Source organism: Lithobates pipiens, unplaced genomic scaffold (genome assembly GCF_037356315.1).
Source record: "Lithobates pipiens isolate NorthernLeopardFrog02 unplaced genomic scaffold, aLitPip1_a1.2 Scaffold_3, whole genome shotgun sequence".
In the NCBI taxonomy this organism is placed as follows: Eukaryota; Metazoa; Chordata; class Amphibia; order Anura; family Ranidae; genus Lithobates; species Lithobates pipiens.
The window spans coordinates 265,936,769-265,954,268 of NW_027507790.1; the positions used below are offsets into that span (position 1 = coordinate 265,936,769).

The 17,500-nt window shown below is 40.3% G+C and overlaps 1 protein-coding gene across 22 annotated transcripts in view; it reads left to right on the forward strand.

Moving 5' to 3' along the window:
• Window positions 1-17,500, forward strand: part of CELF4 (CUGBP Elav-like family member 4) — a 1,506,243-nt gene that overhangs the window by 1,378,426 nt on the left and 110,317 nt on the right. For 10 of the 22 annotated variants that reach the window (XR_013263988.1, XM_077463101.1, XM_077463104.1 and 7 more), the window contains 2 exons: window positions 2,452-2,475; window positions 15,762-15,827. Coding sequence is in view for 21 of the 22 variants with exons in the window: in XM_077463101.1 (XP_077319227.1) it covers window positions 2,452-2,475; window positions 15,762-15,827 (90 nt within the window). In the remaining variant the exon portion in view is untranslated. The remainder of the gene's footprint in view (window positions 1-2,451; window positions 2,476-15,761; window positions 15,828-17,500) is intronic. The other 12 variants (XM_077463099.1, XM_077463096.1, XM_077463106.1 and 9 more) reach the window with 3 other exon arrangements.

Genomic DNA, 17,500 nt, shown 5'->3' on the forward strand with positions numbered 1-17,500 from the left:
ATGCATACCACACACAGTCGGAATATCCGACAAAACGCTCCGATCGGACACATTCCGACGGATTCTCCGATCGTGTGTACAAGGGCTTAGAGTATGCCAAAGACTTGAGACTGGGGAGGAGGTTCACCTTCCAACAGGACAACAACCCAAAACATACAGCCAGAGCTACAATGGAATGGTTTACATCAAAGCATATTCATGTGTTAGAATGGCCCAGTCACAGTCCAGACCTAAATCACATTGAGAATCTGTGGCAAGACTTGAAAATTGCTGATCACAGACGCTCTCCATCCAATCTGACAGAGCTTGAGATATTTTGCAAAGAAGAATGGGCAGAAATGTCCCTCTCTAGATGTGCAAAGCTGGTAGAGACATCCCCAAATCCTACAAAGTATTGACTCAGGGGGGCGCCATACAAATGCCCCCCCACACTTTTCACATATTTATTTGTAAAAAAAATTGAAAACCATTTATCATTTTCCTTTCAATTCACAATTATGTGCCACTTTGGGTTGACCTATCACATAAACTCCCAATAAAATATATTTACGTGGTTGGGCCCTCGTCATCAGGAAGCTAAATCAAAATGACGTCTGTCTCCCAGGCATGATGTCTTATAGTAGAGTCCCTGCCTCTCTCCCTTTCCTGGAATTTTTTTCCCATAGACTTCAAATCTTGTTCCATATCGTTTTTTTGTCAGAGGGACGCAGCTGTAGCACCATATTAGGGTAGCGTGTGTGGCCCCAAACCTTATATATCTGCATAGTGCATAAAAAAGCCAACCCAACGATGGCCATGCATGCACGGCTGGCCCAGGCTACACTGCTGGGAACCTTGCTACGGATGTTTGTTTGCCAAGAACAGACCTATCAAAATAGGCACTGTCCCTGTCCAACAGACAAGTGGCAACGATACTATATAACTACTTAGATTACGAGGTTATTGTGGCTGATGATCATAATATTTCCATTAATAATGATGTAGCAGGAGAGTGTTGTACCATAGCTGGCACACTGCCAGCTCAGTGCATGTTAAAGTCTCAGCTTCAGCTCATCCTGAGAGCACACCCCCCCCTGATGCGTTTTGCCCTCCCCTTGGTGCTTAGTCATAGAGGGGTGAAACGCGTCAGCCGGCGTGGTCTCAAGAGGAGCTGAGTCTGAGGTTGCTCTTCCCCAGGCTGAGCTGTCAGTGTGCGGCACCTTCATACTGCACAGTTTGGTATGCTTTTTGGATGAGCATTTGACGCCAGCACCCCTCCAAGTAGGGATCACCTGAGCAGGTCCATTGGCCCTCAGAGCGCCACTCCAGGAAGGTTATAACAGGTCACAGAGAGTGTTGTACCATAATAGCCATCACCGAACGCAGACGTTTGAATTTAGGATGAAACCATTTATTAGCTGAGTATATGGATTGTGGTGCATTGCCTGAAGAAGAGGCCAGCGTGCCTTGAGTCTTTGCAGTGCAATCTATTCAGTTAGCCAATAAATGTGTCACATTATTAGTTATAATACATTGGGCCAGTGGCTGCAGTTTTATATTGGTCTCTGGCAAGAAATTGCAAGCTGGATTTCCAGATAAGGGGCATTGCTGTGAGTGTTTGTTTGGCAGGGACAGACCTCTCAAAATGGGGACTGTCCCTGCCAAACCGGGACAGGTGACAACCATAATGCCAGCTAACGTATGAAGAATTTGAATCATTTTATATAAGCAGTACAGTTTATCTCTATGTACAGCACACCAAAAAAATACAACAAGCAGGATTTGATTTTTTGTAAACTGATGCATATTGATTGTTCCTTTGGTTTTAAAGAGACCCTGTCACCAGCATAAAGAACTGCCGGTAAAAACACAGGAAACTGTACTTGCAGTTTTTATTCCCTTTCCATAAATTAGTTGTATTCCCTCATAACGTGCCTCTGAACCTGCTAGGGATTTGACACTATAGAAAGAGTCAATAACCTAACACAGCCCCTCCCTTCTTGCATGTCATAGACCTCTCCCCTTCTGGGAATGTCTAATTACTATCTGTGCTGGCCCAGCTCCACTGCCCCTCACCACCCTATAAAACCTGTAGCAGAAGGGGAGGGGGAGGGGGGGGAGTGACGAGAAATGCTATAGAGTGTCACTTGAGTCTACTGGGGCTGCTGATATCACATCCAAGATGGCGCCACCTACCAGCAGTCTCAGTCTAAGGAAGAGGATTTGAATGGAAAATAGCATTGTCCAGATATTGCATCCCGAAGAAGTCAAATGCTTCCCCATACCCAAAACTTTTCTTAGAGCTCTGATAGAGCAACATAGCAGCAAAGGTGAGTATATATATATAGGTTGGGGTCAGCTTTCGTTAGACTCTGTAATTTTTTCCAATTCAAGGCAAAGTGACCGATTCTTTTTAAAATCATCTTTTTAATATATTTTATTTTTTATGTTTTTTTTTGTTTTTTTTTTCAGAAATTCCCCTGCAATGGATAAAATGTACGTATAAAAGATATAGGGGGAGCTATTATTTATTTATTATAGCAACTGCAGGCTTGCCACTAAGCGTCAGCTATATATATATATATATATATACGGTATATTTATTGGTGTTTCGGCACAGGTGCTCCTCTGCAAAAAAAATGTATGTTAAAAAGCCCCCGTACTAAGGTATCACCTTTTACAACCAGTGCCGGTCGTGGGAGAGCACAATTCTATGATGTAATTCTGCCCAGTTGGAAATGTTTCCTTTCATGATAGTCTAAAGGGAAGCGTTCGGGATAGACATATAGAATGCCATATTTTCGACCCACCAGAAGTGAAGGAAGGGTCAGGATGACAGCCCTGGTGCCTATACAATAAGGCAGCTGTGATCTCCTAAATTACTATCTTGATACACTTTAGCATAAGTGCCTACTACCCCAGATTTGCTGGGACAGTCCCTCATCTTGGCCTTCCAATGCTATGTCCCAGGATCACAACATCAACCTTATTTCACAATAGCTCAAAAAAAAAAAAAAAAGCATTCATTGTGGGGATTGGTTGGCAGTGCCCATATATTTTAATGGCAGATTCTGGGCAGAACCAACCAGGAAAGTGGGAGCAATGAGAAGTCCACACATATGTAGAGGTAGAGCATTGCCATAGCCAACACTTTAAGAACATGAGAGAACGACCAGTAGCTTAGAGCCCACCTTCTTTATCTAAATAAGATGCCGTCTTCATAAACCAAGGTACATACTCAATAGATAGGCCATCACCATAGACAGTGATTGTCACGCTTACCCCTAACCCAAGTGTTCAGGCACTATAGCTAGCTTTAGTGTTTGTCACCTATAGCAGCCCCCATTTTCCATAAGGCAAGCAGGCCTAATGGTACTCGGTTGCCCTGAGGTCTTGTACACAAAGCTATAGTGCCTGGCCCCCACGCTATGGCAGGCGTGAACTGAGCAAAGCCAACAGGCACATGCGGTTTGCAGACAGGCAAAATGGTTCAATGACAGTCCAGGTACAAGGCAGGCAAGGTTCAGATTAGTCAGGGTCAATCCATAGACAAAAAGTCAATCCATAGTCAAAAAGGCAGGCAAAGTTTAGAGAGTTCCAATCTGAGGTCATAAAACGGGAATCCAAACCGCAGAGCAGGGCAGACAAGCAGGAAGCTTAGAGCACGTGTTACAGATGCTATCACAAGCATGAGGCTGCAGGCTTGGATGGCTTAAATCAGGTTTAGTCACCACTCTGAGACTGGCTACATCTATCATTTGCCGGTGAACAGACAGACAGGGAGAATACCTCACAGCCAAAATCAGGATGCTGCAATGAGACCAGCAGCTATCAAGGAGCGGGAGCACTTACATGCCCCTGACATTACCCCCCCCCCTCTGAGGAGGGGCCCCCAGACTCTTAGCGGCAGGCTGGACATTGGGCACTGAACCATGAGAGATAAGCTGGACATCAGACACCGGACCGTCAGACAGGCCATCAGGCACAGAGCAATCAAGCTGGGCAATGGTCAGGGGATCAGTGAGGTCAGGTGGTTGGTTAGCATGCAGAAAGTCTATGGAGATAAAACTGGCCAGTAGACCAAAAATTAGTAACATCGGACTGGATAGCAGGTTGTAGAGACAGATTGGACTTGACCACATTGGCAGGCGTAGAGGCAACAGAACTTGAGAACAAGTTAGCCTGGACGTGCATCCAAGGATGTTTAGGGACAGACAAAGGTAGGGGTAATCCAGAGGGCTTGACTTTTAAGGATACAAGAGACCAAATAAAACGTTTCAGATCCAACCACAGGCCAATGGTATATTTACAAGTGTGTTCCATGAGCAGGCAATGTTTGTATAGCCCAGGAACACGGGTTTATTCAGTGGAGGAGAGTATGTGGATATCACCAGCATCAGACAGGGGGGGGGGGGGCAACCTCATTTGGCCAAGAAAGCCCAACATAGCTGATGGACTGCTCCATGCATCTGCTGGTGCCAGGTACTAGGGATAAAATTGTCCAAATGGTCTAAAGAATTTATCCAGGTTTATAATTGTTTTTTGATCCTACAAAAGTCTCCAGCACTGTGTCTCTTGGCTTGATGACAGGTCTATTTAAAGGTATCATATTAGCTGATGATTCACAGTATGTTAATCAATACATTTCCTTATGTCTAAAGCTCCAATATAGCCGATATTAACTAGGACATTTATCTTTCAACGTGTCCATGGGTTCCCCTGTTCACATTAAAGCTGGCTTCCATAACATTTGCTAAACTTGATATGCCCTGAAAAAAAACCTCAACTAGATACAATTGTCACTCTGAGTTGGCAAATTAGGTGACTTTCTATAGATCTGTGAAAGGAATAATGTCCCATCATTGGTGTCCGTGGGAGGAATGGTGCCCCATTATTCATGTCTGTGTGAGGAATGGTGCCCTATCATTGGTGTCTGTGGGAGGAATGTTGCCCCATCATTGGTGTCTGTGGGAGGAATGTTGCCCCATCATTGGTGTCTGTGGGAGGAATGGTGCCCTATCACTGGGGAAATGATTCATCATTGGTGCCTGTGTGGGGAATATTGCCCCATCATTGGTGTCAGTGGGAGGAATGGTGCCCCATCATTAGTGTCTGTGGGAGGAATGGTGCCCTATCATTGGGGTCTGTGGGAGGAATGGTGCCACGTCATTGGTGCCTGTGTGAGGAATGTTGCCCCATCATTGGTGTCTGTGGGAGGAATGGTGCCCTATCACTGGGAAAATGCTTCATTGTTGGTGCCTGTGTGAGGAATGTTGCCCCATCATTAGTGTCTGTGGGAGGAATGGTGCCCTATCATTGGGGTCTGTGGGAGGAATGGTGCCCCATCATTGGTGCCTGTGTGAGGAATATTGCCCCATCATTGGTGTCAGTGGGAGTAATGGTGCCCCATCATTGGTGCTTGTGTGAGGAATATTGCCCCATCATTGGTGTCAGTGGGAGGAATGGTGCCCCATCATTGGTGTCTGTGGGAGGAATGGTGCCCCATCATTAATGTCAGTGGGAGGAATGGATCTCCAATTGTTGGTTCCTGTGGGAGGAATAGTGCCCCATCATTGGTGTCTGTGGGAGCGAGGAATGGTGCCCCATCATTGGTGTCTGTGGGAGGAATAGTACCCTATCATTGATGTTAGTGGGAGGAATGATGCCCCATGGTTTCTGTGGAAGCATTGGTTCCCCACCGTTGGTGTCAGTGGGAGGAATGGTGCCCCATCATTGGTGTCATTGAATGGCATGGTGCCCCAAGGGCTGGATAAAGGCAAGCAAAGGGCCACAGTTTGGAGACATCTGCTACAGCAGATCATCTTAAATTCACTGAAAGTTCTTTGAAGATTTTCAGAAGATTCACGTAGGCCAACCACATCATTCATCAAGCAGAGGAACACCAACAGATGTTACTGTCAGATATTATCAACTATGGATGTTAGGCAGGCAGAATGGCGAGACAATTTGACAGCACTGCTTCGTCAGGTAATGACTGTCAAGGGGCAATGCTCACTGACCAATGTGTGTTCTTTGTGCAAGCTGCTATAGTTGAGTGCCGGGGAACCTTTGTGTTATGTATACCCTATATTTTACATCCCCTCCCGTTGCCCCTCTTCCTTTACCAAGCTCTTCCCGTTTTGTCCATCTCTCCATTTATCTAGGTCCATTTTCCTGCCTAGAGCTGAGTGCTGAAGATTTCGTTTTTTTTTTCCCTTCATACAGCTCTCCGCTATTACATAGATGGAGCCAAATAAGTCCTTGAAAAAAGTTTGAGTTTCCCCCGATGATACAAAAAAAAACAACAAAAAAAACAGGCGTGTCATACGATGGTTCTATAAAGACAAACCAAGGCCATTAGATGTGAAGGTGACCATCACGAAACAACAGTTTATATGGATATGGCGTGTCCTCTCATTGAGATGACTCGCGGAAGAGCTTTTGGCTTTGCACGCCATTAAATGGCGGCATTAAATCTCGGACCTCTCACCACTTCCACGTTGATCAGCATATCCTTTTGGTTATTGTTGTGTGTGAATGCCTAATTAATTACAACAGTAAACGCCGGGCTGTTTTAATCACGCCATCAGCTCTTCTAATCAATCTTAATAATACGGAGCGCGCGCTATGGCACCCATGAATTTTAATCTACATAAATTTTGTAAGGCTCGTCACAAGCTTGTTGCATGAAATGATATGATGGCGGATTTAGATTAAGTCCTTTGAGGAAGACTTAAATTGGATTGAAGAAGCTAAGCCGTGTCTCACTTTGCTGTTTTTATTGCCGACACGTTGACCTTGCCAAGGCTCCGAGCTCGGAAAGTCACATATAACAATGCAGATGGCTTCAGCCCCATGTACACATTTATTTGACCTATAAACAGAGACGTTGTATAAAAAAAATTCCATGTAAATCCGCCCGTACATGTTCGTTCCTAGAAACATCTCTCATCCTGGCGAAAAAATATAGAGCTTGTTAAAGTGAATGTCACAAAGGAATATATTACGTCTGGCAGAATCGGGGGCTAGGTTGACCTACATCCCGTCCTTGAAGCCGGCCTGAGTCGGTCAGGGACTCCTCTTCGCTCTCTTGAATGTTTTTTTTTTTTCTCCTCCTCTTGCTCGATCGATGCTCTTTAGCACCGGTGTTCTGCGTTCCTTGGAGAAATTAAGGAAATTTGTATTATTCAGTGTATGTAAATTAGAACCTCTACTCCACTGGCTATTAAGTCTCAGTTACTAATGCTTGGCATTTGTCCTGTTAAGTGCAAGTTGGTTACTTGTTTGGCCAACACAGCCAGCTTGAGGTTAAAGCCCAGCAGAACTTTCTGTTGAAATCAGTTCAACACTTTAGGGCAGCACAGTGGTGTAGTGGGTAGCACTCTCACCTAGCAGCAAGAAGGTCATTGGTTCAAATCCCAACCACAACACTACCTGCCTGGAGTTTGCATGTTCTCCCTGTGCCTGTGTGGGTTTCCTCCGGGTACTCCAGTTTCCTCCCACAATCCAAAGACATGCAGGTAGGTTATTTGGCTTCTGGCTTCTGTCCAAAATTGGCCCTAGTATATGAATGGGGACCTTGGATTGTGGGCTCCTTGAGGATAGGGACCGATGTGGGTGTAGCAACATACAGGGAAAGGGACAATTGTAGACACTCACTCTGGATGGACTGGTGTCTTTATTCAACCTAAACAACTATGAAACTATGAAACACATTCCAGACGCATCATAACCAAAGGTCAGCCAAGTCTTATGCCCCGTACACACGATCGGACTTTCCAACAATAAAACCGTGGAATTTTTGTTGGAAGGACTTTGGCTCCAACTTGTCTTGCATACACATGGTCACACAAATGTTGGCCAACAATTACGAACGTAGTGACGTACAAGACGTACCTGATATCTCTATTATGAACGCTAGTTATATCTCCGGCTTGTACTTGATTCCAAGCGTGTGTGGACTTTTGTCCGATGGACTTGTGTACACACGAAGGGAAAGTCATTTGAGAACCTGTTAGCCAACATTTGTTGGTGGAAAGTCCGACAACAAATGTTCAATGGAGCGTACACACGGTCGGTCTGACTTTCCGCCAACAAGCTCACATCCAACATTTGTTGTTGGAAAATCCGATCGTGTGTACGGGACATAAGAGTTACAGTTAAGATCTAGGTTTATCGGTTATGGCTGCGGGTTATGGTTTGAGTTAGGGGTTGAGTTAATGGTCTTGGTTATCTCCAGCAGCTACAACTAAGGTTTGGATTGAGTGTTATGGTCCAGGGCAGTGGCCTCCAAACTGTGGCTCTTTGCTTGCATTTATTCAGCCATTGGGGCACTTTTCCTCTAACTGACACCAATGATGGGACACCATTCCTTCCAGTCATACCAACAATGAGCCACTATTCCTCCCACTACAACCATTAATGGGGCATTGTTTACTCTCACCGACACCAGATATTTTTTTACTCCTACTGTCCATAGTCAGGCCCCCCTGAAGCCTGAAGGATGGTTTGGAGTCCCCTGGTTGGTTACTGTTTGGCCAACACAGCCAGCTTGAGGTTAAAGCCCAGCAGAACTTTCTGTTGAAATAAGTTCAATACATTCAGGGCACATCATAAACGAAGGTCGGCCAAGTCTTATGCCCCGTACACACGATCGGACTTTCCGACAACAAAACCGTGGAATTTTTGTTGGAAGGACGTTGGCTCCAACTTGTCTTGCATACACACGGTCACACAAATGTTGGCCAACAATTACCAATGTAGTGACGTTCAAGACGTACATGATATCTCCGCTAGTTATATCTCCGGCTCGTACTTGATTCTGAGCCTGCGTGCACTTTTGTCCAACGAACTTGTGTACACACGATCGGAAAGTCCAAACATTTGTTGGCGGAAAATTTGAGAACCTGCTAGCCAACATTTGTTGGCGGAAAGGCCGTCAACAAATGTTCAATGGAGCATACACACGGTCGGACTCTAGGTCACATCCAACATTTGTTGGAGGAAAATCCGACCGTGTGTACCCATACGGGGAACTTGGGGCTCTTTCACACAGGGGGTAATGCTTACCGCCCCCTGAAAAAGTGATCTGTGGACTGCCTCCTACAGTGTGTCTTTAGTAGGGAGGAGTTTGGGTTTGGCTTCGTGTTTGGGGTTGAACCTGGAAGGCAGCTGTCGGTGATCTTCCAGCGCCCCACAACTTCACATACACAAAAGGAACGAGGATGCTTGTGACATCACTGACCTAATATGACCAAATGGCCATCCGGGGTCACCATCTACTCCCTATTTTCCTGGCTCAGAGGTTACTCAGCCATGCCCCGTCACAGATCAGCTCCAGCTGTAGACTTTAACCTTATAAAGGAAACAGCAGAGGGTGCCAAATAACTGCAGTGTATAGGAAAATACTAAAGCCCCATACACATGATCGGACTTTGTACAAACTTTCCCTTGGATTTTTTGGCCGTAAGTTTGTATTGCATACACACGATGGGACTTTTTAGGCAACAAACGCGAACGCAGTGACGTTTCAACGTACTGACGGCACTTCAAAAGAGGGCGTTCAGTTACTCCAGCGCCACCCTTTGGTCAACTTCTATATTGTTGTCTGATCTTTTGCATTGGTTCTGAGCATGCGTGTTTGTACTTTGTACAAAAGTCCGATGGTTTTGTGTACCAGCGATCAGACTTTGCTCCATCGGACTTATGTTGTCAATAAGTTTGTCCTTCGCACAGCCAACAAAAGTCAGATGAAAACCGAAAAAGTTTGTCCAATGGAGCGTACACACGATCGGATGTTGCCTCAAAACAGCTAATTTGCATGTTTGTCGTCAAAAAGTCCGGGAGGGCGTCCATTGGCGTTCTCCTGTAATTGCGCCGCCTCCGCGACCCCCTGCGGCGCCCCCCTTAGGACACAGCTGTTCCCGCAGTGTCACTGTACAAATTACACTGGCAGGGAAGGGTTAACATCAGGGGTGATCAAAGGGTTAAATGTGTCCTTTAACCCGTGGGGGGGGGGTGCTTTGACTAAAGAAAAACATAGATCTGTGTTTCTGCTTACAAACACAAGTTCTCCATTTTCCCCTCTGGCAGAACGGCGGTCTGCCTAGTTTACACGGACAAACTGCCATCCTACCTCTCCTCAGTACAATCGGCGGGTCCCAGCGGACATCAGATCCGCAGGACCTGCTGATTGGCTCCCGCTGTGTCCAGTCACAGCGGGAGCAGGTCGCCGGTGTTCGCCCCAGACCCCGTGCGCAAAATCACGTGCGGGTATGTGATTTTGCGCAGGAGGGCCGCCCTGCCGCAGTATATCTGCGCGGGACGGTCCATAAGTGGTTAAACAAAACAAAAAAAAGATGAAAAAATCAACCTTGGAGCGCAGCGTCATTTATTTCTCTACTTCACGTTAAATAATATTTCAGTTCCTCTCGGCGCAGATGACACGTGTAGTCGATGATCCAATAACTTTTCAATTACTTGACGTCTGCTTATCGTTCTGCATTGACGACCCGACCGCCGCGGTCTATATATAGATATTCAATTTCAACCAATTTCCATATATCATTCCAGCCATAAGTGTTTATTTGTTATTAAACCGAGCCTGTATATTAAATCACCATCGTCCCCCCCCCCCCCGCGCGCCTAATGGCATTAGGGGCCGCGTGAAGAATTGCGTCAATATGTTACAATTGCCTTTGCCCCTTTTCCGGGTAAATATTATGGTGATTCTGTCATGGCCGTGCCATGTAAAAAAAAAAAAAAACGTAATTTGTGCCGGTGGGGATGTTTCGTCTTGGTCGGCCATAACGTGGGATCCAGTTATAAAAAAACTGCTGAATAATTACCTACGGATGCATATAATTACATATAAATATAAATTATGTATTTGTATAAGAAGGCTTTACTATGCCATGCACTGATTGAGGTTGAGGGCTTCTTATTTATTTATTATCTGTGTCTTATATTGAACTTCATTAGGTTATCATTTTTCTGTAGTATGCTGCCATCTGGTGGTGGTTTCTGGCCACTGCAACTTGTTTACTATTGTGATTTTGGTTTCTTCCTCTGTCTCCCCCTCCTGTTTATTGGTAGTCCAGTCCAAACTAGACCCGCCCCTTTTCTTCCATGGTCACTCAGTTTAGTCTTTTTTTAAGTTATTCACAGAGATGAGGCTCCTGAAAGTCATTGGGGTTGATTTAATAAAGGCAAATAGACACGTGCAGCAGCTCCAGAGCTTAGTAAATTAGGGAAAGCATCACTTTGAAAAGAATACCCAATCACATGCAAGGAAAAAAAAAATCATTTTGAATTGCACATGATTGGATGATGGAAGTCAGCAGAGCTTCCCCTCATTTACTAAGCTCTGCAGCAACCGCACTTGCAAAGTGTGCAGTCTCTTTGCTTTAAAGTAGTTGGGAAGGCTCAATTCATTTCCGAATTATATTATATTTTATATATATATATATATATATTATTATTATTATTATTATTATGGTAATGAATTTAAACAAATCCAAAATAATGAAACAAATTTTTGTCCAAAATTTGAATCGAATTTGACTTGACTCAAAAAAAAAGGAATACAATAAAATACAATATAAAATAAAGGAATAGAATATAAAATAATAGAATGGCATAGAATACAATATAAAACAAAGGAATAGAATATAAAATAAAGAAATAGAATATAAAATAATAGAATGGCATAGAATACAATATAAAACAAAGGAATAGAATATAAAATAATAGAATGGCATAGAATATAAAATAAAGGAATAGAATATAAGATAAAAGAATGGCATACAATAGAATATAAAATAAAGGAATAGACTAAAAATAATAGAATGGCATAGAACAGAATATAAAATAAAGGAATAGAATAGAAAATGATAGAATGGCATAGAATAGAATATAAAATAAAGGAATGGAATAGAAAATGATAGAATGGCATATAATAGAAATGAAAATAAAGGAATAGAATATAAAATAATAGAATTGCATAGAATGGAATAGAATAAAATAGAATATAATATAAAATATAAAATAAAATAAAATAGCAGAAAAGAATAGAATAGAAAGAAAAGAATAGAAAAGAAAATAATAGAATAAAATAGAATGGAAATGAAGGGAACAGAATAGAAAGGAATAGAATATAAAAAAATTGACTAGAATATAAAATAATAGAGTAAAATATTATGAAAAATAAGGGAATATAATGGAAAAGAATAGAATAGAACATAAAATAATAGCGTAAAACAGAATATAAAATAATAGAATGGCATAGAATAGAATATAAAATAAAGTAATAGAATAGAAAATGATAGAATGGCATAGAATAGAATATAAAATAAAGGAATAGAATAGAAAATGATAGAATGGCATATAATAGAAATGAAAATAAAGGAATAGAATATAAAATAATAGAATTGAATGGAATGGAAAAGAATAAAATAGAATATAATATAAAATAAAATAGCAGAAAAGAATAGAACAGAAAAGAAAAGAATAGAAAATAAAATAATAGAATAAAATAGAATGGAAATGAAGGGAACAGAATAGAAAGGAATAGAATATAAAAAAATAGACTAGAATATAAAATAATAGAATAAAATATTATGAAAAATAAGGGAATATAATGGAAAAGAATAGAATAGAACATAAAATAATAGCGTAAAACAGAATATAAAATAAGGGAATAGAATAGAAAATAATAGAATAGAATTAAAAAAAAAACCCCAAAAAACAATAGAATAGAATCTAATAGAATATAACCGTCAAATTTTTAAAAGAATTATTTTAACTTTAAATAGAATAGAATAGAAAAGACTAGAAAATAAAATAATAACATAGAACAGAAAAAAACTGAATAGAATAAAATAAAATTGAATAAATATACTGTATGCATGAAGGTAAAAAACTTTCTGTGTTTAGCAGCACTCCCAGCCCTGATCCAGCGATGTGCAAGAGAGCCTCGGCTCTCCTGGATCTCTCCCTCCTCATTGGCTGACACATTGGCCTCGTTCTACTGTCAATCACAGCCAGTGAGCCAATGAGGAGAGAGTGGGGGAGGGGAGGGGCGGGGCTCAGCCACAGCTCTATGTGTGAACTGACAGCAAAGCAGCGGCTCTGGAGCCCCATAGCAAGCTTCTTGCTGTGGGAGGACCAGGCAGGAGGGAGGGGCCAGGAGAGGTGGCGGGGACCCGAGAAGAGGAGGATCTGGGCTGCTCTATGCAAAACTACTACACAGGGCAGGTAAGTATGACATGTTTCTTATTAAACAAAAAAACAAGCCTTTAATATCCATTTCAGTAAATCAACCCCATTGACTTCTTATGAATGAATGAATGAATGAATGAATGAATGAAATACTTATATAGCGCACAATGCGAACTGAATCGCCTCTTATACTTCAAACATTCTGTGTATTGTAATCAGCTGAAAGTAAAATTGTGTTGGATTCAAATTCTGTGTCTTATTAAAGAGTTAAGTTGCCTGTGGGTGGTGCCAAGTCAGCAGGAGACAATCCCTCTCCATCTAAAACTAAAAAAAAAAAGTTTTGCCTTTAGTTATACTTTACATAAGCTTTTCTATACTTCAGCTTTGAAAATGAACTGCTCCAGTTTTGAAAAAATTCCCCCTAATGTTTCCAATAAAATGACAGCTAAACAAGTGCAAATCGCAAAAATGTATTTAATTTAATTTTGTTTATTAGTATTATTTGAATTCTTTGAATTCGGTTGAATTGAATTCAACCGAATTCGGAAAATTTTATAATATTCTAATTTATTCTATTAGAATTTCAGAAGAGAATTACTTATTTATTTATTTGATTTTATTCTTTTATTTTCAATTCCATTCTCTTCTATTCTGTTCCCTTAGCTTCTATTCTATTTTATTCTATTCTATTCTATTTTATTTTATATTCTGTTTAACTCTATTATTTTCTATTCTATTCTATTCTATTACTTTTATTTCATTTTATATTCTATTCTGTTTTACTTATTACTTATATTACATCTATTTTATTATTTTATTTTATATTCTATTCAAAACTTGAATTTCGCATGACGGTTATATTCTTTCTATTAGATTCTCTTCTCTTCTATTCTATATTTTACTATTCTATTCCCTTATTTTATATTCTGTTTTATTCTATTATTTTATTTTCTATTATATTCTCTTTTTTTCATAATATTTTATTCTATTATTTTATTTTCTATTATATTCTCTTTTTTTCATAATATTTTATTCTATTATTTTATTTTCTATTCTAGTCTACTATTTTTTCTTCTATGCTTTTCTTTTTCTGTTCCCTTAGTTTATAGTCTATTTTATTATATTATATGTTCTATTCCATTATTTTATTTTATATTCTATTCTGTTTAACTCTATTCTTTTCTATTCTATTATTTTTATTTTATTTTATATTATTTACTATTTATTCTATACTGTTTTACTTTATTCTTTTCTATTCTATTCTGTTCTTTTATTTTATTTTATATTCTATTCTATTTTCTATTGTATTATTTTATTTTATATTCTATTCTTTTCTATTCTATTCAAATGTGAATTTATTCTATTCAAAATTAGAATTTCACAACGGTTGTATTCTTTCTATTTGATTCTTCTTCTTTTCTATTGTATTCTTTACTATTCTATTCCCTTATTTTATATTCTGTTTTATTCTATTATTTTATTTTATATTCTATCCCATTCTTTTCTAATATATTCCCTTATTTTTCATACTATTTTATTCTATTATTTTATTTTATATTCCAGTCTTTTCTATTCTGTTCCCTTAGTTTCTATTTTATTCTAATATGTTCTATTCTATTATTTTATTTTATATTTTATGCTGTTTAACTCAATTCTTTTTTTTTCTATTCTAATCTATTCTGTTCTTTTTATTTTAGATTTCTATTCTGTTTTACTCAATTCTTTCTTATTCTATTCTGTTATTTTATTTTGTCTTTATTCTATTCCTTTATTTTGTTTTTATTCCATTCCCTTATTTTATATTCTGTTTTATTCTATTATTTTATTTTATATTCTATTCCATTCTTTTCTAATATATTCCCTTATTTTTTCATGCTATTTTATTCTATTATATTATTTTATATTCCAGTCTTTTCTATTCTGTTCCCTTAGTTTCTATTCTATTTTATTCTAGCATGTTCTATTCTATTATTTTATTTGATATTCTATGCTGTCTAACTCTATTCTTTTTTTTTCTATTCTAATCTATTCTGTTCTTTTTATTTTAGATTTCTATTCTGTTTTACTCTATTTTTTTTTCTTATTCTATTCTGTTATTTTATTTTGTCTTTATTCTATTCCTTTATTTTATATTCTATTTTATTCTATTCTTGTTTTTTTTTTTAATTCGAGTGGAATTTGATTCAAATTTGCTGAAAATTTTGAAATTTCGTTTCGTTATTTCAGATTTGTTTCAGTTCATTGCTATTCTAATTCGGAAATTTCGAAAACATCCGAATGACAAAAAATGTGTACGAATTTCAATTTGGAAAAAGAAAACAAAACCGCACGCGTCTAATGACTGCATATTACACAAAAGTAGCACTATATCCGCAGTAGCACAAAGTTTCTTAGTTTGCAAGAGAATAAAATATCTAAGATTTTGGGTTGGGAGGCCGAGCAAGGGGGTCACTGATCTCTATGGGACTGTCACTCCTCCGATTGTTTGGGGTGTGCCGTATTGTGCTGAGCAGTCACCCTCACCCCTCTGATCACTAATACCTTCTTACTCTTTGTTTCCACAGCACAGAGCCCCACCGCGGCAGACCCCCTGCAGCAAGCCTACGCCGGAGTGCAGCAGTACGCAGGTCGTTAGTATTAACACTTTCTCCTAATAATTATAGATACTCCGTCTGCCTATAAGGGAACCTGGCCAGGGGAACAATCAGGGATCCATCTTTGTATAAAATGAATTCACCAAACCATTCAGTGCATATTAACTATTAAGACAAACAACTATATCCTATAAATCATTGATTTAAAATGAAAAAAATATATAATAAATACCAGATTTGGCCACTAGATGGAGTGCAGTATCATAGGTATTTCCTGTAATACTAAACTCCATCTAGAGGCCAAATGCTGTATTTTCTGTTTTAAATCAATCATTTACATTTGAACAGCATGGGGCATAGCTTATTTACATTTTTTATTTTTTTGCCTCATTCACGCAGAGCAAAAATGACGTGCACTTTCACTGAGTGAATGGCCATGAAAATTCATTATAAAGACACCCCACATCACCTCATAATTATACATGTTTTCTTCCTGCCCTGTTTCTTTCTTCTTGGCCTGTTTTAAAAGAGTAAGTCTTCCCAGAATTAAACTTTAACCAATTGCCGAACCGCCAACAGTACTGGTTTAAAAGTGTGTGCACCCCTCCCCCACCCCCTGCTGATCTGTGCTATGATTGGGCACATCATGAGTTTGTCAGCAGCTTACAGCCAATGATTTTGGCTGTATACCTGCCGATCAGTTACGACCAATCGCAGCACAGATTTCTCCCTCGCTATCAGTTACCTGTCAGATCCGCCAACAGTACTGGTTTAGCATTGCGTGCGCCCCCCGCGCTACTCTGTTCTATGATTGGACACAGCAGGAGTTTGTCAGCAGGTTATAGCCAATGATTTTGGCTGTATACCTGCCGATCAGCTATGACCAATCACAGCACAGATTTCTCCCTGCTATCAGTTACAGTTACCTATCAGATCCACCAACAGAACTGGTTTACAACCTCCCCCGCTGATCTGTGCTATGATTGGACACAGCATGAGTTTGTCAGCAGGTTACAGCCAATGATTTTGGCTGTATACCTGCCGATCAGTTGTGACCAATCGCAGCACAGATTTCTCCCTCGCTCTCAGTTATCTGTCAGATCTGCCAACAGTACTGGTTTAGAAGTGCGTGCGCCCCACCCCGCTGATCTGTGCTATGATTGGACACAGCATGAGTTTGTCAGCAGGTTACAGCCAATGATTTTGGCAACAGCCAATGATCAGCTGTGACCACTCACAGCACAGATTTCTCCCTCGCTATCAGTTACCTATCAGATCCACCAACAGTACTGGTTTAGAAGTGTGTGCGCCCCCTGCGCTACTCTGTGCTATGATTGGACACAGCATGAGTTTGTCAGCAGGTTATAGCCAATGATTTTGGCTGTATACCTGCCGATCAGCTATGACCAATCACAGCACAGATTTCTCCCTGCTATCAGTTACAGTTACCTATCAGATCCAGCAACAGTACTGGTTTAGAACCCCACCCCCCCCCCCCCCCCGCTGATCTGTGCTATGATTGGACACAGCATGAGTTTGTCAGCAGGTTACAGCCAATGAGTTTGGCTGTATACCTGCCGATCAGCTGTGGCCACTCACAGCACAGATTTCTCCCTGCTATCAGTTACCGTTCAGAATGAGGGGAGACCAGGCCAGACCTGTGTATAAAAAAAAAAGCAGCACACAGACACTTGCATACACTTGTTAGG